Source organism: Carcharhinus amblyrhynchos, chromosome 15 (genome assembly GCF_965287045.1).
Source record: "Carcharhinus amblyrhynchos chromosome 15, sCarAmb.v2.hapA, whole genome shotgun sequence".
NCBI classification, from domain to species: Eukaryota; Metazoa; Chordata; class Chondrichthyes; order Carcharhiniformes; family Carcharhinidae; genus Carcharhinus; species Carcharhinus amblyrhynchos.
The window spans coordinates 9,154,783-9,181,969 of NC_137338.1; the positions used below are offsets into that span (position 1 = coordinate 9,154,783).

The window sequence follows — 27,187 nt, forward strand, 5'->3', positions numbered from 1 at the left end:
TCATTGTTGTAATTTATTGCACTAATATTCCAATTTTGAATGGTTTCTCCTCAGCTTCAGCAAATGGAAGGTTTGAGAAAATATGCTGCAACTTAAAAGGAGATATCAATAAAACATTCTAAAGTATTTCTCTTATTTATTATGTTCTAAGATTATAATTACTTCTCCTTCTAGCATCGTACAGTCAACAGCCTTGTGACAACAATGAAACATGAAATTCACCCTAGTGCTGATGTTTGGACCAGATATATCTCAGATTTGATAACTGGCCTTAGAGGATAATATGATATCAATCTAATGGATCACTTATCAACTTTGTATCATTTGGGCTAAGAAATTGATTATTAATTGTTGCAAGATGCTGGAAGATTTGGGAATAATTCAAAAACATGGTTAGTCATTAGGAGAACATGCCCCTATCTGCATCAACAGGGATGATGTAGAAAGGGTCAACAGCTTCAAGTTTTTCAGTGTCCAGATCACCAACCACCTGTCCTGGTCCCCCCATGCTGACACTATAGTTAAAAATAGCCCACTAACAACTTTCTCAGAAGGCTAAGGAAATTTGGCATGTCCGCTATGACTCTCACCAACATTTACAGATGCACCATAGAAAACATTCTTTCTGGTTATATCACAGCTTGGTATGGCTCCTGTTCTGCCCAAGACCAAAAGGAACTGCAAAAGATCATGAATGTAGCCCAATGCACCACTCAAACCAGCCTCCCATCCACTGACTCTGTCTATACTTCCCACTGCCTTAGCAAAGCAGCCAGCAAAATTAAAGACTCCCACATACCCTGGACATTCTCTCTTCTACCTTCTTCGATCAGGAAAAAGATACAAGAGTCTGAGGTCACATACCCACCTACTCAAGAACAGCTTCTTCTCTGCTGTGGTCAGACTTTTGAAATAGACTTACCTTGCAATAAAAACTGATCTTTCTCTACACCCTAGCTATGACCGTAACACTATATTCTGCACTCTCATTTCCTTCTCCATGAATGGTAAGCCTTCTATAGCGTGCAAGAAACAATACTTTTCACTATGTTAATACATATGACAATATTGAATCAAATCAAATCAAATCAAATCAAATCAGTCTCTGAACAAAGTATTCTTCTGTTCCATTCTGATTCTACAATTACACAACTCCCAGCTTCACTTAGCTCTGCCCATCCATCATTCAGTGCCAAAGGTCTGTTTTGGCAGACTGTTCAAAGGACAAATGAGGTACAATAATCTACTGACTTGATAGATGAACCTTCTCTCTTCTACACTACCTTTCTTCATCATCATAGCAAACCTTTATAAGACCTTAACATCAGAAATTGGAGCAGGTGTAGATCATATGGCACCTCAAGCCTGCTCCACCATTCAATACAATCATGACTAATCTTTTGCCTCTGCTCCATTTACCCATCCACGCTGGTGATTCTCTTGACAGGCCAAAAATCTATCCAGGTTAGCCTTAAATATTCAATAATGTATGATCCACAATACTCTAGTGGAGAGAATTCCAAAATATTGCAATCCCGATGAGTGAAGAAATTTCTCTTTATCTCGGAACTGATCAGCCCCTTACTGTTAGACTGTGTCCCCACGTGCTCGATTCTCCAGCTCGGGAAAACCACTCTGCACATACCCTACCAAACCCCTTTAGAATCAATTCATTCAGAATCTTCACTGATTGTGTCTCTGAACTTCCTGTCAATGTTTATACAAAAGCACAATTCCTCTCACACTTTATCACCTGTACCTTTGCTGCACTGAAAAGTCATCTCAGCCTCCAGACTCCTTTCATCCCTTCAATCTACATGGTTTCAAACCCAAACTTAATATCAAGCCATTGCATCCTCATCTAGTAAGCTTTCACTCTCATTCAACAACACAGGGACTTTCTCCCTTGATTCCCACTGCTTAATCATATTAAAATGGATGGAACATACTTGCTTTAGAGTCATCAGTAGGCCATTGACATATCATTCCTAACTCATCCAGCATTTAGATGAGACATTATGCTCTCAAATACTTCATCACCGTGATTTTAACTTATTCTTGTTTGAGGGTCGCAAAGAAGACAAGAACGGAGAAATTCAATCATTAACCTTTCAACGATTGTGCACATGCACCACTGGAGATGCGCATTCAGAAGACTCCAAATGGAAGTTTCAATGCTGACATTTTCTCTAAGATGAGCAAATTGCCTCTTAGTGTCATGCAGATTATTACGCACATTATTTCACGCATCAAACAAAAGTCAACAGATGTGCGTGGGAGTAGCTGAAGTTTTTGACATTTTGAATTTGCATAGCCATCTTGAGTAGGTAGTCAAGGTTCTGAATCCTCCACTGTCAGTTGGCACACTGCCAACACTTCTGTAGGAGCCCAGCCCAAATCCAGCCCTGGGACCCAACAGCAGGATCAGAAATTGACAGCAGCATCAACTGCAATGCTGTATAAGATAGGATAGAGAAGTGATTATTAGTCAACACTTGACCCCCATACTGAACACATGGAATTCAGTTTGTTGTCCAGTGTTCCCTATACTGTGTGGAAATTTCAGAAATAGGCCCAAGAGAACCAGATAATTGCTGCACTTATTCTGATATACATGACAACCATTGGCAGTGTCTTCACAAATAAATCAGCTGCCCAATGACTCAATGGAAGGAATAGTGCACAAATAAGAGTGAAAGAAAGTGGCAAGTTCTTTTCAGATCAAATCCTGAAATATCTCAGCTAAGGGAACAATCAAGACACTACAGATTACCAATAAATCTGCAAACTTCCTGCTCACAATTGTATTTAGAGCACTATTGTTGGTACTTAGGTCAGCATTTTTGGCTTGTTGGGAGGGGGTGGAGGAGACATGACACAGAACTCAAATTAGCAATGGTCCTACACTTAATCACTATTCAGTAAAACCAGCTCCACGTGACTCTGTATAACATGGAGTGTTAGAGGACAGCCTTGGGCTCAGCTTATTATCTCCTCTCTAATGGAACCTGATTATTCTTCCTCAAGTGAACTATGGGGATTGAGAAATACTGGAGGTCTTTCAGAGCATAATGGAAAATGTTCTAATAATCAATGCTTTCAAGGGACAAGATACCTTTAGAGACGCATGGTAGCATTAGCTAACCACAACACATACAATGAACCAAGAAGTCAAACAGCAACCAATTCAGAGACATCAACAGCTGCTTGGCTGAATGGCCCAGACAACAGTCAGAAAACCGTCTTTCCAAACTCACAGATTATGGAACACACCACCAGATATTCCTACAGACCACTCTCAATTTCTACCATATGTACATAACTTACATGAAATACTGTGCTGAGACTCAGAGTAAAATTCATATTTGGGTAGGGTTAATAAACAAACTGTAGCACATTTTCCAATAGTCATTCATCCAGTCCAAATATCTGCCTGCTTTGCATCCCCAAGGGATGGGCAGAGATGAAGAGTTTTCTTTCACTCAGGGATATGAATCATTGGAATTCCCTACCCAAGAACTTTGGAAGCTCAATCATGGAGCATGCATAAAGTAGAAATTGACAGATTTCTAAAGGCCAGTACATAAAAGGATACACGGACAGTGTTGGAAAAACGCACTGAAGCAGATGATCAGCCATAATAATGTTGAATGCCGGAGCATGCTCGATGGCCTCCTACGTTCCTACAGTTTATAATCAGGAGCAGCATGGTGATTAGCACTGGATAAAAACAAAATACTGCGGATGCTGGAATCTGAAACCAAAAGAGAAAGCACTGGAAAGCCTCAGCAGGTCTGGCTGCACTTGTAAGGACAGAACAGCTGACATCAAGTCCAGACGACCCTGTGTCAAAGCTAAAAGGCATAGAAAATGGGAGATATTTATACTGCAAGGTGAATGAATGAGAGAGTGTCACAATGCCTGGCACCTGGGCCCGATTCCCAATTTGGGTCACTCTGTGCGGAGTCAATACATTCTCCCAGCGACTGTTTGGGTTTCCTCCGGGTGCTCTGGTTTCCACCAACAATCCAAAAGATGTGGTTAGGCGCATTGGCTATGCTAAATTCTCTCTCAGTATAGCCAAACAGGTGGAGTGTGGCGACTAGGGGATTTTCACAGTAACTTCATTGCAGTGTTAATGTAAACCTACTGGTGACACTAATAAACAAACTTAAAAAAAACTTAAAACCTTAAAAAAAATTGCATTTATGTAGCCTTTTGTAATCTCATGGATCCGCAAAGCATTTGACAACGAAGATAAGGAACAGGTAGCATGGTAGAAGAACATGCATATAAAGACAAAGGAAGACACTGCTCAGGAAAAAGCAGAACATGAAATGAGCAAAGCAGGGGAATATTAAAGTAACTATCATTCATTTCTAGGTCTGCACAACAATCCAAGAAAACGAAGAAACAGTAGGGTTAATAAAAGGTTCCAACAATGACATTTCAAATGATTGAGGGATAGCAAACATGCTATTTATTTTCTAGGTTGCGACACTTTGTACAACTGTCGAATGGCTAGTAAAGGGGACAAGCAGAGGAAGCAACTGAGACAGACAGAAATTTTGAATAAGCTGGGCAGTTTTAAAGACAGACAGTCAAGACCTGGTAGACTTCATACAAAGGTTATCAAGGTCAACAAAATAAATCAAGTCTTGGTTGCTAATCATTAGGGAATCATTAAGAATTTTTCAGGCCTGACAGAAGGCACCCAACTGAGGAACCAGAGAAGGGTCAATACCTAAAAAAACCACGCTGACTCCTTCAGGATTGGAGGGGAAAATGTGGGTTTGAGGATTCCCTCTCCTTCCCACTGTGCTGTATTGACAGCAAGATATTCAGTTCTTACTTTAAATTACAGTGGATATTATTTATTCTTTAGTCTAGAATGAAAGGCTTCAGCTGTGACCAAAGTTACAGTCAATATCAAAGCTGCCTTCAAAATCATTTAGTCTCAGAATGTATTGTGTAATTACTGCAAGTGTGTGTGGGTTACACTAAATCCTTACTTCTATTTCTACGCTTGCTTTATCCAACTCAAAAAAAAAACTTCTACCTAGCCTCGGGGAGTCTGACAGCATACTGTACAACATTCATGGCAGAAGTTAATATTCTGCAATCCCTCACTTGGGAATTCAAACAAAAGAGCTTGGCATTGATATAGCACCTTATCACATCACCTCAGGGCTCCAAATGACAATGGATAAATTGTTTTGAAGTGGGGGTGACTTTTGGCATCGACACCAAAATGGCAGTTATTTCACACAGCAAGAGACTGAAGTTATTTCCTCGCGAAAAGCAAAGGTTTAGGGGCAATTGAACTGGCAACTTAAAAATTATGAAGGGGTTTGACAGGGTAAACCCAAGAGAAATGTTTTCTCTCACAGGGGAGCCCAAAACTAGTGCCAATAGACTAACCACTAATAAATCCATAAGGAGGTCAGGGAAACCATTTTTACCCAGAGAACGATGAGAATGTGGGGCTTGCTACCACAAAAAACGCTTGAGACAAATAACATAGAATGAACTTAAGTGGAAGCTAAATAAATAGGTTAGAGGGAAAAATAACACAAGGATGTGGCAATGGAGATAAATAGGTAAGTATTGTAGGAGGCTTATGTGGAGCATGAACACAAATTCAGACCTGTTTCTTAAATTCCAAGGTCAGAAATGAGATGAACAACAAATTTAATACGGTGGTGATAGCACTAGTTGATGGAAGAATGTTGCCCAGGGCAGAAGTTCTCCTTCAAATTGCATCAAGGCATCTTTAAAAGGATTTAAAAGAAAAAAATAAACAGTACGTTTGCTATCCTTTGATCATTTGAAATGTCATTGTTGAAATATATTATTGATCCTGATTCTATTTTATTTGGATTGTTGCGAAGATCCAAAAATGGATGATATTTATTTTAGTATTCCCCTGCTTTGCTATTAACACAGATTTACCAAAATAATTCCTGAACTCCAAGGATTAAACTACTTGAACAGACCAGCTAACTGAGGGCTGTTGTTCTCTGAAAATTAGATTGGATTGGTTTCCAAGATACTAAGGAAAATAGGTATGGTGGACAGAGAAAGTATTGCTGCTGGTTGGGGAGTTTATAACAAAAGAAGCAAGAGTCTAAAATCTAGAGCCCATCCTTTTACAAGTGACACAGTGGTTAGCACTGCTGCCTCTCAACACCAGGGACCTAGATTCAATTCCTGGCTTGGGTCACTGTCTATGCAGAGTCTGTACATTCTCCCCAGATGCTCTGGTTTCCTTCAACAGCCCAAAAGACGTGCTGGTTAGGTGCACTGGCCATGCTAAATTCTCCCTCAATGTACCCAAACAGGCGCCTGAGTATGGCAACATGGGGATTGTCACAACAACTTGGTTGCAGCATTAATGTAAATCTACTTGTGACACTAATAACTTTAAAAACAAGTGAAATTAAGAAACACTTCTATACACAATTGGTGGTATAAACTTGGAGCACTTGTCTGAAAAATGGTAATTGAATTTAAATCAGTTGATAATTATAAACGGGATTGAGATTTTTGTTAACCAAAGTTATTGAGGACTACGGAACAAAAGCGAGCACGTGGAATTAGTTCACCAAACCAGCATAATGGAACAGGTTTTAAATGACCCACTCCTGTTATCCACTTTGGCAGAAATAGTAGTAGGAGGGATTATTATTTAAAAGGCGAAAAGCTGCAGCATGCTACGGTGCAGAGGGACCTGGGGATCCTTGTGCACGACTCGCAAAAACCCAGTCTGCAGGTGATCAAGAAGGCGAAAGGAATGTTGACCTTTATAGCGAGGGGGATAGAATATAAAAGTGGGGAGGTCTTGTTGCAACTGTACAGCGTACTGGTGAGGCCACAGCTGCAGTACGGTGTGCAGTTTTGGTTGCCGCACTTGCGCAAGGATATATTGGCCTTGGATGGAGTACAGAGGAGGTTCATTAGGTTGATACCAGAGATGAGGGGGTTGGACTATGAAGAGAGACTAAATAGACTAGGTCTATACACGTTGGAGATTAGAAGGATGAGGGAGGATCTTATAGAGACGTATAAGATAATGAAGGGGATGGATAGGCTGGAGGTAGAGAGATTCTTCCCGCTTAGAAAGGATAGCAGGAGTAGGGGGGTGCAGTTTAGATCAGAGTTGAGAAGGAACTTTTTGGAGTGCTGCTCCTTCATCAGGTGAGTGGTAAGTTCTCACCTTATGAAGGAGCAGCACTCCGAAAGCTCGTGCTACACAAATAAACCTGTTGAACTTTAACCTGGTGTTGAGAGACTTCTTACCTACCCAGGCCAATGCCAGCAACTCCACATCATATCTTAAGATCTATCTGAATCAACAAAACAGGTGGATAGGATGTCAGCATAATGTCTCACAACCTCTTGACAACAAGGTGGTGCATGTTGCACTGGGGAGTCATCCCAGATCATATTTTGAAGAGGAGCTTAAACCCACTGAGCCAAGCTGACGAATCTCCCCATTAATTAACCTTCGGGCAAAAACTATCCTTGTAATGCTGTAACCATTCAGTTAGTGACCAGAGGATATATAGCATTACATCTTCCATAGGATTAATGGATAAAAAAAAAACTTATTTTAAAAATTTTGATTTAGCCAAAGCACCTGTGAAAAATTAATTTTTTTATAAATATCTAAAAGTTGCAATTAGGAGAATAAAAAAGCTCTGACATCTTACAGGCAGATTTCTCTCTCTGATTCTGACTAACACAGGGCTATTTGAGGATGCTTTTACGCCTTAGGAAGGCATCATAGCCAAATCCGACATCACCTTTATCTAAGATGAGCAGTCAGTTCATACTCATGTTCAAATTTTCCACCTTGGAGCACACAGAGACATATGGCTTTTCAGGGCTGGATACCCAACAACTATCAGCCCAGAGGAAATGTAAGCTAAAAGATTAGTGTCTTCATAAAAGTTGAGAAAATATAATGCAGTCCTGATAGATTTTGTCTTAATCCCTACATTGACCATCCACTCCATCATGCATACGACCAGTTAGTCCTTGTCTCCAGTCTGCCCCTGTAGTCCAACAGGCTTCTCTTTTTCAAATTTATATCTATCCATTTTCCTTTTTAAATTTTACAGAGAATCTGTTTCCATTAGCCTTTACACAGTGCATTCCAGATCACAACAACATGCTGCACACATCCCTCTTCAACATGACAAACGCATTGAGGGCGATATTTCACATTTTACTGTGTACATAATTAGCCCATTTACTTATATTACAATAATTATTTTTAAAAGCCAGCTGGTTTATGTTCCCTGTCCCGTCTCCTTGTGCAATCTGATCACGATGCTCTTCCTTCCAATGCCTCTGTAGGAATTTTGTCTTCTGTGATCTGCAGAACGGAGGAAATGGTGAAATACAACATTTGTCCCCCACCAAAGCACAACAAAATTAAAATAAACCAATATTTAATAATCACTTGTGCAAAGTTAAAATAAATACACAATTAAAGGTGTTAAACTGAACTTTTTCAACTCACCAGTTTTTGGGATCTCTGCCTTAGCCTTTCCCACACAGTGTAAAGGGTCTATGGAAAGGGAATGGGAATAAAAAAATGGGTTGTTACATCACAAGGAACTGAAGAGGAGAAGTGGGATTAATTAAAAGGATCAAATTGCAACTTGAACCCTTCATTATTGTGCAACACTGAACCATATGGTCCTCAGAAGAAACAAGAAAAAGGATTGGTATCTTTCAATAAATAACAAAGGGCTTTGACGAAGGGTCACCTGGACTTGAGACATTAGCTCTTTTCTCTCCTCACAGATGCTGCCAGCCCTGTTGAGACTTTCCAACATTTTCACTTTTGGCATCTTTCAATACTCTCAGGATGAAGGTTTGTGCAATCCACAGTCCATGGGCTGGTTGTGGCTCGCTAAACTTGGACTTCAACTGATTTATATTTGAATAATGCAATGAAGCTGTTCATCCAATTTCTCATTTCTCAGGGTCATTAGCTTCTGTAACCATTTACTTCAATCTGTGCCCTCTTGTTCTTAACCCTTTTCATGAGTTGGAATAATTTCTCCCCATCTCCTTCTTCCAAGCCCTTCATAGTTTTAAAGACCTCTACCAAATCTCCACTCAGCCTTCCTCACTCCAAGGGTAACAGTCTCCCGCCAGAGGTAAGCAGAGGCATTGTGACTGGACTAGTAAAGCACTTGGAACATGGTGTTCAATTCTGCTCACCACACTACCAGAAAGATGTGGAGGCTTTGGAGAGGGTACAGAAAAGATTTACCAGGATGTTGCCTTGTAAGGAGGGCATTAGCTATGAGGAGATGTTGTAGAAACTTGGTTCATTCTCACCGGAATGATAGAGGTTGAGGGGCGACCTGATAGAAGTCTACAAGATTATGAGGGGCATGGACAGAGTGGATAGTCAGAAGATTTTTCCCCCAGGATGGAAGAGTCAATTACTAGGGGGCACGGGTTTAAGGTGCGAGGGGCAAGGTTTCACGGAGACATGTGAGGCAAGTTACTTTTTTAAAGACACATAGGGTGGCTAGAACTCGATGCTGGGGGAGGTAATGGAAGAGAGTTTTAAGAGTGTCTTGACAAATACATGAATAGGATGAGAATAAGGGATATGGTCCTGGAAGGGTCGGGGGTTTTAGTTCAGTCGAGCAGCATAGTCGGTGCAGGCTTGGAGGGCCAAAGAACCTGTTCCAGTGCTATAATTTTCTTTGTTCTTTAGATGGGTAAATAAAAATCTCGAATTAAAAGTTCAACGATGACCATGAACCCATTGTCGATTATTGTATAAAAAAAATCAAGTTCACTAATGCCCTTCAGAGAAGGAAATCAGCACTCTTTACCTGGTTTGACTTATGTTTGACACTTAACAGCCCCTTTGGCCTAGCAAGCTGCTCTGTTCAAAGGCAATAAATGTTGGTCCAACCAGTGACATTCACATCCAGTGAATAATAAAAAAAAACTCTTTATTACTCAAGCTCCTCATCATTCTCATCTGCACTTTCTCCAACAGCTTCTTCCAAAAATGTGGACCCTAAAGCTGAACACAATACCGCAGCTGGGGCCAAACCTCCTTGTATTCTATGAAACTTGCAATTTTTTTCCTTTCATGTATTGACCCAATTCCCTTCTGAAAAAGTTACAAAGTCATTAGTACTGTGGGGTTAAAAAAAAAAGCCACCTAGTCCACCCATTCTTGTGTACTTGAGGCTTTTAATTTTGTTTGCAATCAGTTGGCAATTTTTTCACGTTCAGCAGACAGTGTAATGTCTGCAATGAAGGATTAAATCAGCAAAGAACTAATTCCTGCAGCTTTATCAATAACAATGGAACGTAATAACCAGAGGGTTACTTACTGATGATGAAACAATTCAGTTTACAGTCAACAAAGCTTCACCCATTGGTGTCAAGGCCACCTATTCCTTACCCTCGACCAGTGCCATTCTATAACCTGACCGTGTGGGGACCAGGAGACTGGCCTTTCTCCAATTGTTCTCCAATGGAGATAGGGCCTGATCCAAGTTCTTACCTCCCGAGTCAGCCAATACTGGAATGTTTCAGTCACTGACATTTCACCATTCTACAGTTGAGCTGTGACTGATTTTACCTCCTTCCTCAGTTATTGGTAGCATCCTAATCCATAATCGGGTTGATCAGCAGAGACCAGTTACTGAAGCTGGATACACTAACCTACACGATTATCACAGAATACCAGACAAAACCACTGCACAAGGACACAGGTCATATTACTAATCATATATAGGCTAAATAAGGCAGAGTGCTCCCATTTCAAGTGATTCAAACACCTTGTCTGCTTACCTTCAGCTGAAGGGGCAGAGAGATTCCCTGGAATCTCCGCACCAGTCCAGACTGGGTTGTGTTCAGCTTATGTGAGGCAGTAATCTCATACTGCGAGCAGACACTGGTCCTGGAAATGTGCGGTCCATTGCTGACATCTACAAAATCCCCGCATCTGTAGAGACAGGCAGAGATCAAGAGACTCACATTCTGGTGCAAGGGAGCATTCTGTTCATATTCAAACTCAAAAGGAAAGAATATTTGACGAGATTCAGGCCATTCAAACTAGTTCTCCAGTATTATTACCAGGCTTATTTTGTGTACTCCAAGCCAAAGATCTTTACTGTTGGGCACTTGAGTTACTTCAAATCGCTTGCATACTTTAACGTAGTCGGATTCATTTAAATCCTTGCACACGTTTCATAATTTTTAACCGTTCAGTGGACGGTTTTTCAGATCCAAAATGCGGAAGCGCGATGAAAATTTCACACCCACCATTACACCTTACTGAAATCCTAATGATCACATTGCACCACACCTTTCAAGCCTGGGGTGGCACAGTGGTTAGCACTGCTGCCCCACAGCACCAAGGACCCAGGTTCAACTCCCAGCTTGGATCACTGTGTGCGTGGAGTTTGCACGTTCTCCCCGTGTCTGCATGGGTGTCCTCCAGGTGCTCCAGTTTCCTCCCACAGTCTGAAAGATGTGCAGGTTAGGGTGCATTGACCCGAACAGGTGCCGGAATGTGGCAACTAGAGGAATTTCACAGTAACTTCATTGTAGTGTTAATGTACGCCTTATTTGTGACTAATAAATCAACTTTAATTCAACAGTTGGCCAACTCTATCATAATAGCCTACAGAAAAGTTTAACTTGGGACTTACTAGATGTCCTAAATTAAATGTTAAATGACTGTAGGATACCTGAATGACAAACTGTATAACTCAGGAGCGCAAGAGAAAGGGAATCACAAGACGCACATCAGGTGTGTGATCTAATACTCTTCACTTACTTAAGGTGACTACAAAAAGAGCTACAAAAATGCTCAAGTAACTATCTGGAACAAAAAGGAGTTTGCTTGACTCATAGCCCACCCTCCAGCTTACACATCCACACCCTCTATCATCATTTCATAGGATCAATGCTGATCTTTCCCACCCAATCCACATATTCCTCAATTCCCTGAGCATCTAAAACTCTTAATGATCTTTAGCTTCAATCTCAACAACTGAGCATCCAGACTCTTCAGGATAGAAAATTCCGAAGATTCACAACCTTCTGAGTGTCGAAATTTCTGCTCAGTTCACTCGTAAGTTGCTGACCCTTATCCTGAGGTTATGACCTCTAGTTCTAGACATACAAGTCGGGGAAACAACCTCTTAACCAAACCACTTCAAGTTGCTCCCACCATGCGTGCTTCATGCGAGTCTGACAGTTCTAAACACACTCTCCCAATCCAATATCCAAGTTCAGCAGGACAGAATCTACACCAGGTGCTCTTCAAAGTTCAGGAGGACTTGCTCCAAACGGATACCTCATGCTCACCTTTACGGAGTTTGTAGGGTCAACAATGCAGAAGATTGTTCTCCCCATTCCCTATATATTCCACATTTATAAACAACAGGTTCTGTACTGAGGTAGACAATATCGCAGAGTAGTTAAAGCAATTCTCACCTGTACAACTTTACAAGTTTATTGGGATGGAGGGATGCCTGCTCTTCAATCACAGCTAACTTGTGTCTGTGAAGAGGTTCAGGTATGTTAGCATTCTGTACAAACTGCCATTGCATGTACATTTTGTCACATTTATTGCAACTTGTCAAATATTCACTTTCACACCCATGAAGCCACATCAAGACACAGGAATTAAGTTGCAGCATATTCATTGCCTCCTTGCACGGAGAGATACAATTACTGAATATGCTCACCAATTGTCAAGTGCAAATCTAGACACACACACGCACACACAATTCATTAACTCAAATGAAAACCATCAAAAACATGAACATACTTATGCAATGCACATCAGAGTAATCACCTCAGTTTCCCAATCAATAGTTACATCATCCTCTTTATACAACCACCTAAAACAGTAGGTGGTCACACAGCCCTGATGGCACCTTCTCTGAAACGAGATACCAAGTATTTCCCCAAATGCTCACCCCAGGGTGCAGCACCACCATTTTAGATTTTCATTCCCCAAATGAAACAGGGGAATTTCTCAATGTGCACATGTCCCAGAAAAAAAACTGACCCACTGATACCCTTCTTGGAGGAAGGAGGTTTGATCCAGCTTGCTTCTGGAACAGCAGCTGCACAAGTCAACCCTAGACGTCAGTCAGGGACACTGAATACAACCTTAACACATTCAGATAGGCTAGTGAAGCTACTAGACCAGACCAATCACAGGCTAAGTGCTTCCCCACATTAAACATGGGAGCGTAATTAGTGTAAAAATGAAGCATCTGCAGTACACAGAGGTGCAAAAGTCTGAACAGTCGTTCAGGGCAGCCTTTGGCCAACCAATAGATCATTCTACTTTCCTTCTTGTGTATAGAGGAATTAATTAATTTAGAAAATCAATTCACAAATGAAAGCAGAAATATCAAAGTTCTCTGACACTCCATCCAGAGTATGCCAGATATAATCCCAGATCATTCTGGCTATTCACGGTAGAATGATAGTAATGGTGCTACTAGAAACCCAAAATGGCAGGGACATGAAGAATACATTAGCCAGGGCTCCCGATCAGTAACATTTGATGGCAGGATGATGGCATCCCTGGGAGAGCTGGTTTTTTTTTAAATGATAAACTGTGTGACTGAACACTATCCAAAATTCACATATCAAAAATAGTCATGGGGCAAGGGACTGCAAGACTGTCAGAACCCATGGAATTGTATCTCAGTATCTTTGGGTGAGAAGAAGAAAATAGAGGGGTGGTTGGCTGTCAGGGGAAACAGAGGTCAATTAAAGAGTCAGACATACGGCACTGTGTAACTGTCTGATACGCAGCACAGCAGCTGTCCACTTCATTTGGAGCTGTCCAAAAGTGACCACTCCGATATCTTCATGCTTACTTGTTTTCCGCAAATATTTCCACTGCAACCTTGGGTGCCACCTCCAAAGATTCAAAGGGTAAATCTCTATGAATAAGCCGGTGACCCTCTTTAGTGAGGGAATGCAAGTTCTCCTGCAATACACAAGACAGAAACACAAGGCTGAGAACATGGCTTATACACCAAACCAAGTCCTACCCTTAACCACCTAAAGTGGAGGCAGCAGGTCTGCATCCAAAGACATGATGTAATGTTAACCAAGAAACAAGAACATACAAGGATGAGGGATGTTTGCAGCACAAGACTATTCATGCAGACTATTTTTGTATCCATTTTTCTCTTCGTGTGACAAGAGTTTTTTTCTAAATATACTTCTGGGATCTTGTTGGTACTTAGTGCCAGTAAAGAAAGCCACTTGCATGTTTAAGGTTAATTAAACAAGGTGAAGGTTATTAGAGATAAGTTGTCAGTGAGGGCCAAAAGAAGGAAGGTTACAAATGAACCAACCTAACACCTTTAATGAGAGGTTATGGTGAATTTGAGTTGCAAGTAAATTAGTTGGATCTAAAGTTTGCACTGAGAAATAAGTGAGGAAACTTGGTTTTTCAGCTGTTGAATTTTGAAAGAGAGTTCAGAGGTTTTTTTTTATTAACCCAAAGGTAGAGGCAAAATTTTTTTAAAAAAACCATGAAATATTTTTATATTCGGAGAAGCTGAGTTTAAGAGGTGTTCGGGGGCAACGTAACCCAAGGTGAAGGAGGAAGATAAATATTTAAGAAAGGATGTTTAACTGAGTTCTGGTGGCTGTGGGGGAAAGCACTGAAGACCAATCCTTTTGTGCTGAGAAGCTGTGAAAGTTTAGAATTGGAGATAGCCACCCAGTGTTAAGCCAGAAGGGCTTTTGAAAAATAATTTGTTTCTGAACCTGTTTTTTTGGAATTCCATATCAAAGTGAAAGCTTTTGCAAAGTCATCCAGTATTTCTTTAGACAACAATTCCTTGACTTTGGTTATATTACTGGATCATTATAGTTACAAAACTATCAAAGGACTGTTACCAAAAAGTCAGCTTATCTTGTTTTTGGTGCTGGGGCAGAAGGGAGAAGGTGTTTTCTGCAAGACTGTTTTAACTGTAACTTTAATCTTGCATGCTTAAGGTTTTTTTAAATTTAAAGGCTTATTTAAAAAGTCTAAAGGTGGTACTGGAGTTCTATGCTTACGGGGTGAGGCAAGCAGTTGAATTGGGTTTGGAGAACATTCTTTATTTGGTTTGATTTATTGCCACATGCATTGCTGTACAGTGAAAAGTATTGTTTCTTGCAGGCTATATAGATAAAGCATACCATTCATAAAGCAGGAGTGTTACAGTCATAGTTACGGTGTAGAAAAAGATCAACTTATTACAAACTAAGTCCTTCAAAAGTCTGATGGCAGCAGGGAAGAAGCTGTTCTTAGGTCAGTTGGTATGTGACCTCAGACTTTTCCATCTTCTTCCATTGGAAAAAAGATAGAAGAGGAAATGTCCGAGGTGCATGGGGTCCTTAATTATGCTGGCTGCTTTTCTGAGGTAGCAGGAAACGTAGACAGAATTAATGAATATGAGGCTGGACTTGTCTTCGTTCATGACCCTTTGTAGTTTTTCGCAGTCTTGGGCAGACCAGGAGCCACACCAAGCTACAATACAACCAGAAAGAATGCTTTCTATGGTGCATCTGTATGGTAAACTGGATTGCTAACTTCTGGGCCTTCTGTTAGAACTCATGTTAGACTTTCGCTATTGATAAAAGAAGTCTGAAAAGTGTTGAGTTTGGGAAAATTCTGAACAATTAATTAATTCTGAACTAATTAATCCTCCCGTTTTTCAGATTCCCAAATCATCCATCTCCATCCTCAATAACAAAATTGGAAAGTACTGGCCTCTGTGTCAAAGTGGACTGAGCAAAGGCAATTGGAGCAACCCTTGCAACAATGTTTGCTGGACTGCAAAAGTAATCAATTGGATGAAGAACTTTGGGATGTTTCAGGAACGTGATAGCAATAGAAGTGTATATTTTGGAATGCATCTTCCTTAGATACTCACTTCCCATCCTAATGGAAATCAAAAATGGGAACACGATTGGAGTAGGCCATTCAGCCCATCAGACCTATTCAATTAGATCACAGCTGATGTATACCTCAACTTTCTTTGCCCACCTTAACGCCACGTACCTCGATATCCTCACCAAACCAAAACCTGTCTCGGTCTTGAGAATTCCAATTGTGCCAACATACACAGTCTTTTGAGGAAAAGATTTCCAAGGTTTCTAGTGACTAGGCAAGCGTGTCTTATGTCCAGTCTTACATTCTCTCCAATGTTCAAGAGTACAGAAGCACATAATTTTACAGCACAAGAGGCGGCCATTCAACCTATTGCATCTGTGTTGCTTCTCTAAAAGTACTGTCAAATACAGTCCAAAACGCCATAAATCTACAAGTTAGTTCCCTGCAAATAAATATCCAATTGCTTTTTGAAAACTTCTATGAAGTCTTGTTTCTACCACCCCTACAAGTAGCACGTTTCAGGTAACAACAGAAATTTCTCGTCTTGCCTTTAATTCATCTTCCTTAAACTGTTCCTCACACAAGTTACAAGAATTCAACTTCACTCCATCCAAGTATCAAACACACCCCCCTGCCGCCCCACTCAAAACAAGGAGATAAATACTCCAGGTAAAGCTGCTTGTAAAGCCTCTGAGATAAAGCAGCTGCCTTGAATCTTTTACTCTTTACACATTTCTCCTGGTCTGAACAAAGCTTTCTATCATTTCAGAGAGGTCCGCACTGTGGCTTTAGCCAAGATCACCATTTGATATAAAAGGCATTAACGTTAAGTTTACAGCTCACTGTGAGCAGAACCTTCACTCTGCCTCCAGGCAATGAACTTCAAGCATTGCAGTGATGGAGGCTGCCTCTCAATCTCACAGCTGTCAGGAGATTTACGGCAGTTTTGTGAGGGAACGTGACGAGGGTGACACCATGTGGTCAGAACATTAAACGACACCCAGGAAAAATGAAGCTTTTTTTGTTAACAAAGGGAAAGAATCCAAGATGCACTATTAAAATCACGCCTGATAAGGGAGAGCAACTTCCATGCTCTTATCATTCTCCACTATATATCGGGTATGATGCCTTTTTCTCCTTCTTAAGTAGTCCCTCGGGATCAAAAACTTGCTCCCGCTCAGGTTCATTGAGTTTGGGATGTCTGATAAGACCAATGCACAAACTGCAGTCTCTGCCATACGAGGGGCGGGTGGTGTCTTAACAGTCTGGCAGTTTGGAGGCATCTGCCCTCTTTCCAACACCTTGACTTTGCCTTTGCGTGCTCATGGCAAACTTTCTCAGTCACCAGAATTCTACCGTCCCGCCCGCCATGGAATCGGAGCAGGCGAGAGACAGATAATGGAAACGTCTGTTGACCTCAGGCGGGAATTTCCTGTCTTGCTCAAATCCAGCCCAATGTGTATGCTGCCTTACCGAATAAATAATCTCAGTTTTGGCCAGTCACAAATCAGAGACTCCCACAAGTCCTCAATCAGCTAAGGGCTGAGCTGGCACATTGGAAACAAAGATGTATTTCACCATCTAGTCTGACTTCATCGCAAGATCCACATTTTCCAGGATCCTGCCAGCACTTTGAACACAGAACAGGTATCACATACAAAGTGTGGCATTTATACCTCGCAGATATATTTGATATGTAGGACATGATCTACAATGGCTCCAATTCCAAAATGGTCAAGTTCCTGAACGTAAAAGGAGATAGAGAACTTAGGGTTTGCTTCAGTTATCTACCTGCAATGTATCTCACAGTGAACTACCCCTACAAGCATAGGAAACAAGCAGGAAGATCCCACCTCAACTGCCGGACTGTGCTTAATTGGCTGTTCTCAGCTGTGAAGAACATTTTATTCCCAGGTGATCAATGGCTCACATTTTGCACGCGTCTTCAGCTCATTTCTGGATTGCATGACTCAATCTGCTCCCAACAGGCCTATCTTAGTACAGACGGAGACATCACATGGCAAGTGACAGGTTTTAAAATGGCATATATATTTAGATTCTGCGTTTTCACAATGAGTGCCATATTACAATAAGCCCAGCTATGGTTACATTTGTCCTGAACAAGATCAAGTAGTTGCTTTTATATAGCAGGCGTTAGCCCTGCAAAGCACCTACAAAATTTCACAAATGTCTTAGCAACCAAGATTGTGACACCAAGCCAAGCAAGGTGATATTTGGGCAAATGACCAAAAGTTTGGTCAAGGAGCATCTTAGAGGAGGATGACCATAGAATCCCTTGTGTGCAGAAAGAGGCCATTCGGCCAACAAGTCTGCACCAGCTCTCTGAAAGAGCATCCTGCCTAATCCCTCCCGTCTGCCCTATCCTTGTATCCCCACCCATTTACTATGGCAAATCCACCTAACCAACACATCTTTGGACACTAATTGGCAACTTAGCATGGCCAATCCATCTGACCCTGTATATCTTTGGACCATGGGAGGAAATCCACATAGACACAAAGAGAAACACAGTCACCCAAGGCTGAAATCAAACCTGGGTCCCTGGCGCTGAGAGGCAGCACTGCTAATCAGGCCACCCTGCAAGGAGGGAATTCTAGAGTTTGGACCCTAGGCTGCTGAAGGCATAGGCAGTAATGTTGGAAGATTAAAATTGGGATATGCAAAAGGTGAGAATTGGAGGAACACAGCTAGCTCAGAGGGTTATAGGGTTGGAGTAGATTATCAAGAAGCTTAAGTAGTTCACCAGAACCTGGAAATCTACAAACTTCCCTTACCAATGGCAATTAACCTCTAGCTGAGCTTGGACCTGCGCTTATTTATGGACCTAATTAGCCATTATCTGACACTGATCATGCTTAATTGCATTACATTTTATGGCCTTAAAACAGCATACTAATTAGACATGGCTGTACCTTCACAGCAGAATAATGGTGTGCAAGTGATACGTCATAATATGATTATTTCACCCCCATCTTATCATGAGCAATCCCACAGCAGTCAGGGACAATCTTTCTTGTGGTCTGGACACAAATATTGGAAATTCAGTCACAGTCTGCGCTGTGTAGAGGAAAGGGAGATTGGGGGAGTGGAGAAGTCACACAATAGATTAATTGTGGATGCTCTAAGTCGGGGTGAGCAATAACAGCACACTTACCACTGAGGGCGTCCAGTCATCTAGCCGTTCATCCAGTATCACATCGTAACAGAAAGCTCCAGCAATCACTACGACAGAAAGTAAATCTTACACCGTAATAATCTCAAAACGGAAAATACGCCATTACTGATGACAAGGGGCAGTGCCTTTCTCAAGCCTATGAATCCTTACCCGTTTAGGGCCATCGCTTTCATGTTGGGGAGACAGCGAACACTGTAGTAGTGTTCTGAGTAACAATCAGGGGAATGCCCAACAGGACGAGAAACATGCCACAATTACATATTGCCGCCTATCAGTCTATTCCAAAATCACATAGGAGGTATAATAACATCCCCACACCTGCTCTTCATCTCGATGTCACATCAGGCTGAGGTTATCCATTGACCAAACATAGAATCCCTGTAATACAGGAGGCGGCCATTTGGCCCATCAAGCTTGCACTGACGACAATCCCACCCAGGCCCTATTGCTGCAACCCCAACTATTTACCCTGCTAATCCCCATGACACTAAGGAGCAACTTAGTATAGCCAATCCACCTAACCTGCACATCTTTGGAACATAGAATCACACAAGATGTACAGCACAGAAACAGGCCATTTAGCACAACACAACAATGTTAACGTTCTACACAAATCCCCTTTCTGTTACTTTGTCTAACCATATTAGCATATCCTCCCAGTTCTTTTGCCCTTGTGTTCATCTCACTTCCCTTTAAATGTGCCATTACTATTCTCCTCAAGTACTCCAAGTGGTTGCTAACTTCTACATTCTCACCATTTCCTGGAAGCCAAGAGAATGGTAAACTGACGGTCGGATTAATCAGGTCATAACTAAGAAAATAAGATAAGCTCCGTTTCCTTTAAAAACATACACAGTACCTGGTACATCTGGTGCTCTGATCAGTTCAACATGGTACTCATCTTTAAATGCTGTTTCAAGGATATACCCCATCATCATAGCACATGACCGCCAGTAAGCCTGTTAAAAAAAAAATGCAGAGTAAACATTAAATCATATCTTCACAAGCACCACAAAAATAGGAAGGTGATGGGACAGCTTATACAAAATCTCCAATTCGCCTTCAAAATAAATGAAAGAATACACTCGGATTCTTTTTAATCTGTCCATTTCATTTTTCTCTGTATTCGCCCTATATTTGGGATCACACTTTGATCCTACATTCTAACTGCTTGCTGGATTCTCAGCAAAAGCTGCTCTATAATGAGCAAAGGGTACAGACAGTTTCACTGGATCAGTATCTCACCATTGTTCCTGGAGCTTTGTAAGCAAAGGACTGCTTTTACACTCAGCTCCACATAACCGCCAATGCCACAAGTATATTGACAACACCATTTTGGTGACATAACACAGGTAAAACAGAAAAGAGTCTTTTTTAAACTTTGCCCAAAGGAAAAAGCTAAGAGGAGATAAGGCAGATGAGATACTTTGACAAAAAGCTCATACTCACATCATCCAACTTTGTCCCTAATTCAATTAGTTGATGAAACCCTCATCCACTGTTTTATCAACTGCTTCATCAACTGCTTCAATGCTCTCCATATCAGCATCCAATTCTGCTCCCTTCGTAAGACTTCAGCTTTCCCCAAACTCAAAATCCTGTATTTGGTCTTGAACCAAGTGTCACTTGCCCATCTCCCTTGTCCTCACTGACCTATATTTGCTCACACTTGAAACACCGTAGCATACAAGCTACAGACCAAGTGCTGGAAAATCGGATTGGAATGGGTAAGTGTCTGACATCCAGTGCAGACATGTTGGGCTAAAGGGCCTTTTTTGTTGCACTATACAACTCAATGAAGCCTCAACATTTGAAATTCTTGTGCATGTAAACACCCTTTCATAGTCTCACTGCTCCCTTTCCCTTAACCTCCTCCAGTCCAACAGTCTCTCACCACAACCCTTCCAGCACACACTGTCATCTGAAATCAGATCAACAATACCAACATAAACCAACATTTTGGAGTTCTGTCTCTAAACCACACTGCCATCACCATCTCTTTGCCTTCCTAAAACCAACTTGAATCACACATACAATCTCCCAAAATTGCCTTCTAAGCTTGGCATCCAATTTTGGATTACACTTCTGCAAAAGTGTTTTGATCCATGTTCTCCACTTTAAATCATTACAAGTTGCTGTTGTTACAGCTACAAAAGTGCAGAATGAAGTTAAAAACAGCCAGAAAATTACCAGGTAAATCAGGGAGCAGTAATTTGATAGCACCCGATTAAGTTTTATAAAACTGCAGGAGGGGAGAAATTCTACAGTTTCAGCACCTTGTGTGAAAAGGTAACATAATGAGATTGAATGGCGGAAGATGACGCTGCATTCAGAGCTTCGTATGCACATGGACAAATAAACACAAACATGCAGCACAGGAACAACTATAAGTGTGAGAAGAAGACATGGGCAATGAACAAATAGAAAGATGTCTTCATAACTAGTCACTTGTTTGACTGTAGAAGGGTTGCCAAAGATATGACTGGGTATGTGGTAAGAAGTATCTGTTTAAAATTGCGACACTACAAGAAGAATGTTTAGTGGACAATTCAAGTTTCTGGACATAAGAAAACCATTTTGAAGTATAGCAAGTACATGAATTTTTCATATTTGTTCATTTCAATTGTGGAACCATAAAATGTTCTTACCAGCTTGGCTTATCTACAGAGGTGACATTTTGGTCTGTACTTGTAGTTACAAGTTTGTTACTGATGGTGGCTGTAGCGAGAACAATTTGTCATGATGAATTAACATGTGATATCTTACAGAATGATTCTGCTGCCTTCTTTTATTAAGTTCCCTTTCTCTCTCTCTCAAGAGACCAGATTATAGCTGATGGGCTCATCGTAGAGGGGGCAGGGTGCAGAGTGGCAAACAAGCATCTTCGCCACAGTCTTTCTGCCAAAACACATCCAAAAATTACAGTTGGACAAATTGGTTTTGTTGCAACATCCTTTCCCCCAAACAACTGACTAAAGCATAAGAAAACATTTCCCAGTGACAACACAATTCAGAGGCAGCCACAAGTATGGAATTGAGCCAGGAGGATCTCAAGTACAATTCCTGCCTGTGAAGCTGTGTCAAGAAGAAAGATAAAGCTGTAAAATTCTATTCCTTCTCCCCACTTTGCCACCTCTGTCCACGTAAGGGTAGAGTGTTTACCTTATTAACCTCGTCAGGGTTCTCATCCTTGAAAGTCAGGAACTGGATGTCGCAGGATTTGTTGAGGGGCTTATACATGTCCCAGATTTCTCCATCCACCAGTGCAAGTATAGAACGCTTTACACACCATTCACTCATATCTGTGCACAGGGATAAGAAAGAGTTGAAGAGGTTTCAGAATCCAGCAATTCACATTTCTAAAAGCACAGAAATTTTGACACCGGGCCATTTATAAATATATGTGGGTAGCTAACAAAAAGCTTTGTCAAACAGAGATTCTGAAAGTGCTGGTTAAAGTAGAGCGCAAGCGAGCAGGAGGGCTGGACAGGCAGATGATTAGGGAGCAAATTCTGAGTTTATGGTCCAGGCAGCTTAAGATACAACCACAATGGTGCAGCAATGAAAATCAGGGATGTGCAAGAGGCCAGAATTGGAGGAGTGCAGAATTTTCATGGCCTGTAAAACTGGAAAAAATTTACAGAAGTTACAGAGATGGATGGATGCGCTAAGAAGTGAGATTTTAAATTGAGGCATTGCTGGACTAGATCAATATCTCTCTGCTGCCTCTGCTTCAATCAACATCGATCCTCCTCGAACATCTCTGCCTCGTTGTCCAGTTCAGTGGGACAGCTCATACTCAATTCGACACTCACCTCTCAAACGAAAGCCCCAAGAATTTCCAGCAATAACTTCTCATCATGTCTCCACACTGTGACCTCTGCTGTCTTTCAAGTGTCTATACTTAAGCCCCTACTCCTCTACAAATACATGAGGACTCTGGACCTCATTAGATATGGGCCCAGGTTGCAGATGTACGATGGCAATATTCAGCCCTGCCTCTCCATCATCACTGTCCCCTTCACTGTTTTTGCTGTCAAAATACCTGAGTAGTCTGAGATTAGCCATAATTGCCTCCAACTGGACATAAAAGATTGAAGTCTTTGTGACTGGGGCTGAAAACAATCTTCAAACCACCGCCTCTCCATCAAGGCCGCATCACATCCATCCCCATTATAACAGTTTCCCACCCACAATATCAGCTGGTAAGGTTCTCACCTATGCCATTAGCACCTTCAGTCTTGACTATTCCCATGCTCTCCTGAGTGGCTTCACCCTCTGCAAACTTCAGCACATTTAAAACTCTCTGTACAAACACACACCAAGTCCTGCTCTACCATCACACCTCTCCTGGTCAACCTATAATGAATCTAGTTTATCCTCGCTCCAATATAAAATTGTTTCAATCAAATTCTTTCATGACCTTGCTTCTTCTTCTCCTCTGTAACATTGATGGGACCGCTCAAAGCCTAAACTACTTACTAATTTTTCGAGCACCTACTTACGCATTGCACAGTTGTAGGGGGTAGAAAGGTCCTTGTTCATGATGAAGACTGTTCCAGTATCAGGCGTTCCCACATGTTTAACTTCAATTTTCTCAATCCGCGGGACCAAGGCTCGCTGTCGAATCTTCTCCTTGTCAAACAGCTCACTGCGTCTCAGAAGTCGCTCTGTGCTCGTCAAGTGCGATTCTGCAGATGTCGAAAGAAATCCTGGACAGGAGACAAAAAAAAACCTGGTCACAGAAGCCTTCAGCACGAACTTTGAAAAGTTATCCAATGAGTTCCACTCTCCCCCTCTTTCCCCTACAAATTCTTCCTCAGGCACATTTCCAATTTACTTTTGAAAGTTACTATAGAATCCCAAAAATTCAGGGGGAGGCCATTTGGCCCATCTAATCTGCACTGACCACAATTCCACTCAGGTCCTATTCCCAGAATCCCACCTACTTACTCTGCTAGTCCCCCTGACACACGGACAAATTTTGCATGACCAATCAACCTAACCCACACATCTTTGGATTAGATCTTTGCATCTGCTTCTACCATCCTTTCAGGCAATGCATTCTAGATCATAACAACACTTTGCTTAAAAAAGATTCTATCGCTCCTCTGGTGCTTCTGCCAATTGCCTCACATCTGTACTCTTTGGTCGCTAACCAGCGGGAAGAGTTTCTCACCATCTCCCTATCTATCAAACCCTTTGGTGTAAGGTGCCACCTGTTATTGCCATGACATGACTGAGAAAGCTTTCTCCACATTGTTATATCAAACGATATAGGATGCAACAAAATAGAATAAGTGCAGGGAAAATGTTCGTCTATTCTGTCACATCAAGCTTGGTAGTGCAGCAGCAACAATGGCCATAGAATTCTCTTTCTATCATCCCAATATTAACCATAACTCAGCAAAGAAATCCCAGAATGCATGGTTTAAAATTAACCTGCATGCCCTCCTTCAATTAACTCCCACTCTCTGACCTTACTTTTCCATCTCCATTATATAAATTCATAAGCTGACATTTAATTGGAAGGTGCCCATGTAGACCTGTCATAATAAAATTATACAATCTGCCTGCAGTGACCCTACAACAGCTGCGCTAGCAAGAAGAAGTAATGGCAATAAAGGAATCAAAAGTTCAAATAAATATAAAAAGCAGGTTAATGACAAATGTCAGGTCCAGAATACAGCAGAAAACCAGACAGAATGAGTGCAAGGAGCAATATCAGTAAGCAACATAAAAGGAAACATAAGAACAAAGGAATTGATTAGGAACAAGAATGCAAAACTGCTTGCGGGGGAAGAATACACAATGGAGATACTGAACAAGTACTTTGTATCTCTCTTCACGAAAGAAGAGGATGAGTTAATGTCACAGTAGGAGGAAAACAAAGATATTAAATAACATCTTTTCCTTTATTTTTATCCCAAGTAGGCTGGTATCATTCAAACTGCACAAGTCATCCTATCGAAACAGGACGCATTGAAGGTTGCTAAGGAACAGTGGGATGAAAGTCACAGATGTTCCAGCCACAATCTTCCAATGCTACTTGGATGTGGCACTGGTGCAAATGTTTTACCCTTTTTCCAATAATGAGGTGGGGATTTAATCTGGTTACTTTAGCCACTCAGTTTGACATTAGCAATAGATAAACTAATGGACACCAGAGTCAATGACAAAATTAACTCTCCTTTAGAAAAGTGTTATTAACAAGAAATAGTCAGGTTTGAGAAAGGCAAATCATGCTTGACTAACTTAACTGAATTTCTTTGATGAAATAACAGAGGGGGTTGATGAATGGAGCAGGGGGTGATAACCTGGATCTTTAACTGAGTAAGGAACTGGAGGCAGAGATTTGGCAAAGAGAGGTGGTTTCTAACAGAATTATAATGTAGTGGGATTCCCAGGGACCTGACAATTACTTTTTGTGTTATGTAAAAGTGACTGCGATTTCAGTATAGGGAATACATTTCAAAGTTTGTGGATGATACAAAATTTGTCAATATAATAAATAGCGAGGAAAATGGAACAAACTTCAGGGCATCGAAAGATTAGTGAAATGGTTAAACTAACTTAACAGGGATAAATTTGAAGAGATGTACTTTTGGAGGTAAAACATGGAGAACCAGCGTGACAACAATCTTCTACATTTATGTAGAACTTTGAACAAATCATCCCAAGTCCTTTCACAGGAGTGTATACAAAGTGATGTGTGGATATATTAGGCCAAGTAACAAAGAGGTATGCTAAATAGCATCTTACAAGAGGAGAGATTGAGAGGCTGAGTAAGGGGATTCCAGAGCTTAGGGCCCAGGCAACTAAAGGCACAGTAGGAGGACAAGTTTACATAGGTAGGTATAATTTTATCCACACAATTTTGTGGGAGCTGCAAGAAGAGGGACCTGGGTGTTCATGTTAACACATCTTTAAAGATAATAGGGCAAGTTGATAAGGAAATTAAGAAAACACGTGGAATACTTAGTTTAACAAATAGGGGCACTAAACAGAAAAACAAGGAAGTTATGCTAAACCTCTTGTACAAGCTCCTCTGAAATATTGTGAACATTTTGCATGAACACATCTCAGGCCAGTAACAGAGGTCATAGGTTTAAATAATTGGCAAAAGAATTTGATAGACTAGGAAACATTTTCACATCATGCTGCAATGAGCTGAAATGCATCAGCTGAAAAAAAGAGTGGTAGAAACAGATTTAATAGGAACTTTCAAGAAGCAACTGGACACGTACATGAAGGGTAAACATAAGGTGGAAATGCCAGCATTGGACTGGGGTGGGCACAGTAAGAAGTCTCACAGCACCAGGTGAAAGTCCAACAGTTTTATTTGGTATCACAAGCTTTCTGAACACTGCTTCTTCATCAAGTGAGTGAAGACTCTGAAAGCTCATGATTCCAAATAAACCTGTTGGACTTTAACCTAGTGTTGTGAGACTTCTTACTGTGAAGGGTACAGACAAAATACGTGAAGGGAACTAATTTGCAGGGTTTTTTTTAGGGGGGCGGAATGGGAAGAGGAATGAGAGATTCCAGAAAACAGAATTAAAATTGGACAACTCTTTCATCAAAAAGCCCATTGGGCCAAATGACCTCTGCCTGTGTTACATAATTCTATGATTGTGGATTGTATTGTTTTGTGGGTTATGTCGTATAAGAAATAATTTTTTCACATCGCTGACTGCGTCGTACTGCACACTATAATTCGCACTGAATATTATAGATTATACTACCTGTGGTAAATTTCTAAGAAATTCTAACGTATCAGAAGGATATAACAGTAGGCGGAACCAAATGTCAGATACTCACTCCCACACGGACCCAAAACCCGGCGAACACAACTAGCAGCCATAGTTCTGAAGTTGGGGGAGGGGGAACACAAACTGATTCGCGGTCAAAAAACCAAAATAATCTTGTCAGCCACACCGCAACGAAACAAGAGTGGCTACCAAACAACCTCTCTGTCACCAGCCGAACTCAGGGCGCCTAAAGATTGTTTAAACCCAGCCCCGCCTTTCCGCTGACCCGGCAGCTTCACGTCGCTTGACATGCACGGCGGC

The 27,187-nt window shown here is 41.2% G+C and overlaps 1 protein-coding gene across 2 annotated transcripts; it reads right to left on the bottom strand.

The window, feature by feature from the left end:
• mrpl39 (mitochondrial ribosomal protein L39) lies at nucleotides 1–27,187 on the bottom strand. Of its 2 annotated transcripts, none has more exons than XM_080203388.1 (10): nucleotides 26,937–27,187; nucleotides 23,621–23,827; nucleotides 22,278–22,417; nucleotides 19,975–20,074; nucleotides 19,095–19,162; nucleotides 13,902–14,014; nucleotides 12,496–12,561; nucleotides 10,843–10,996; nucleotides 8,528–8,575; nucleotides 1–8,380 (listed from the first exon to the last, which is right to left on the bottom strand). In XM_080203388.1, exons 1-10 carry the CDS (start codon nucleotides 26,977–26,979, stop codon nucleotides 8,330–8,332), a joined length of 990 nt encoding a protein of 329 aa, XP_080059514.1. In that variant the 5' UTR covers nucleotides 26,980–27,187; the 3' UTR covers nucleotides 1–8,329. The 2 variants fall into 2 exon arrangements, with proteins under 2 accessions (XP_080059514.1, XP_080059515.1); XM_080203389.1 differs by having other exon boundaries at nucleotides 8,524–8,575.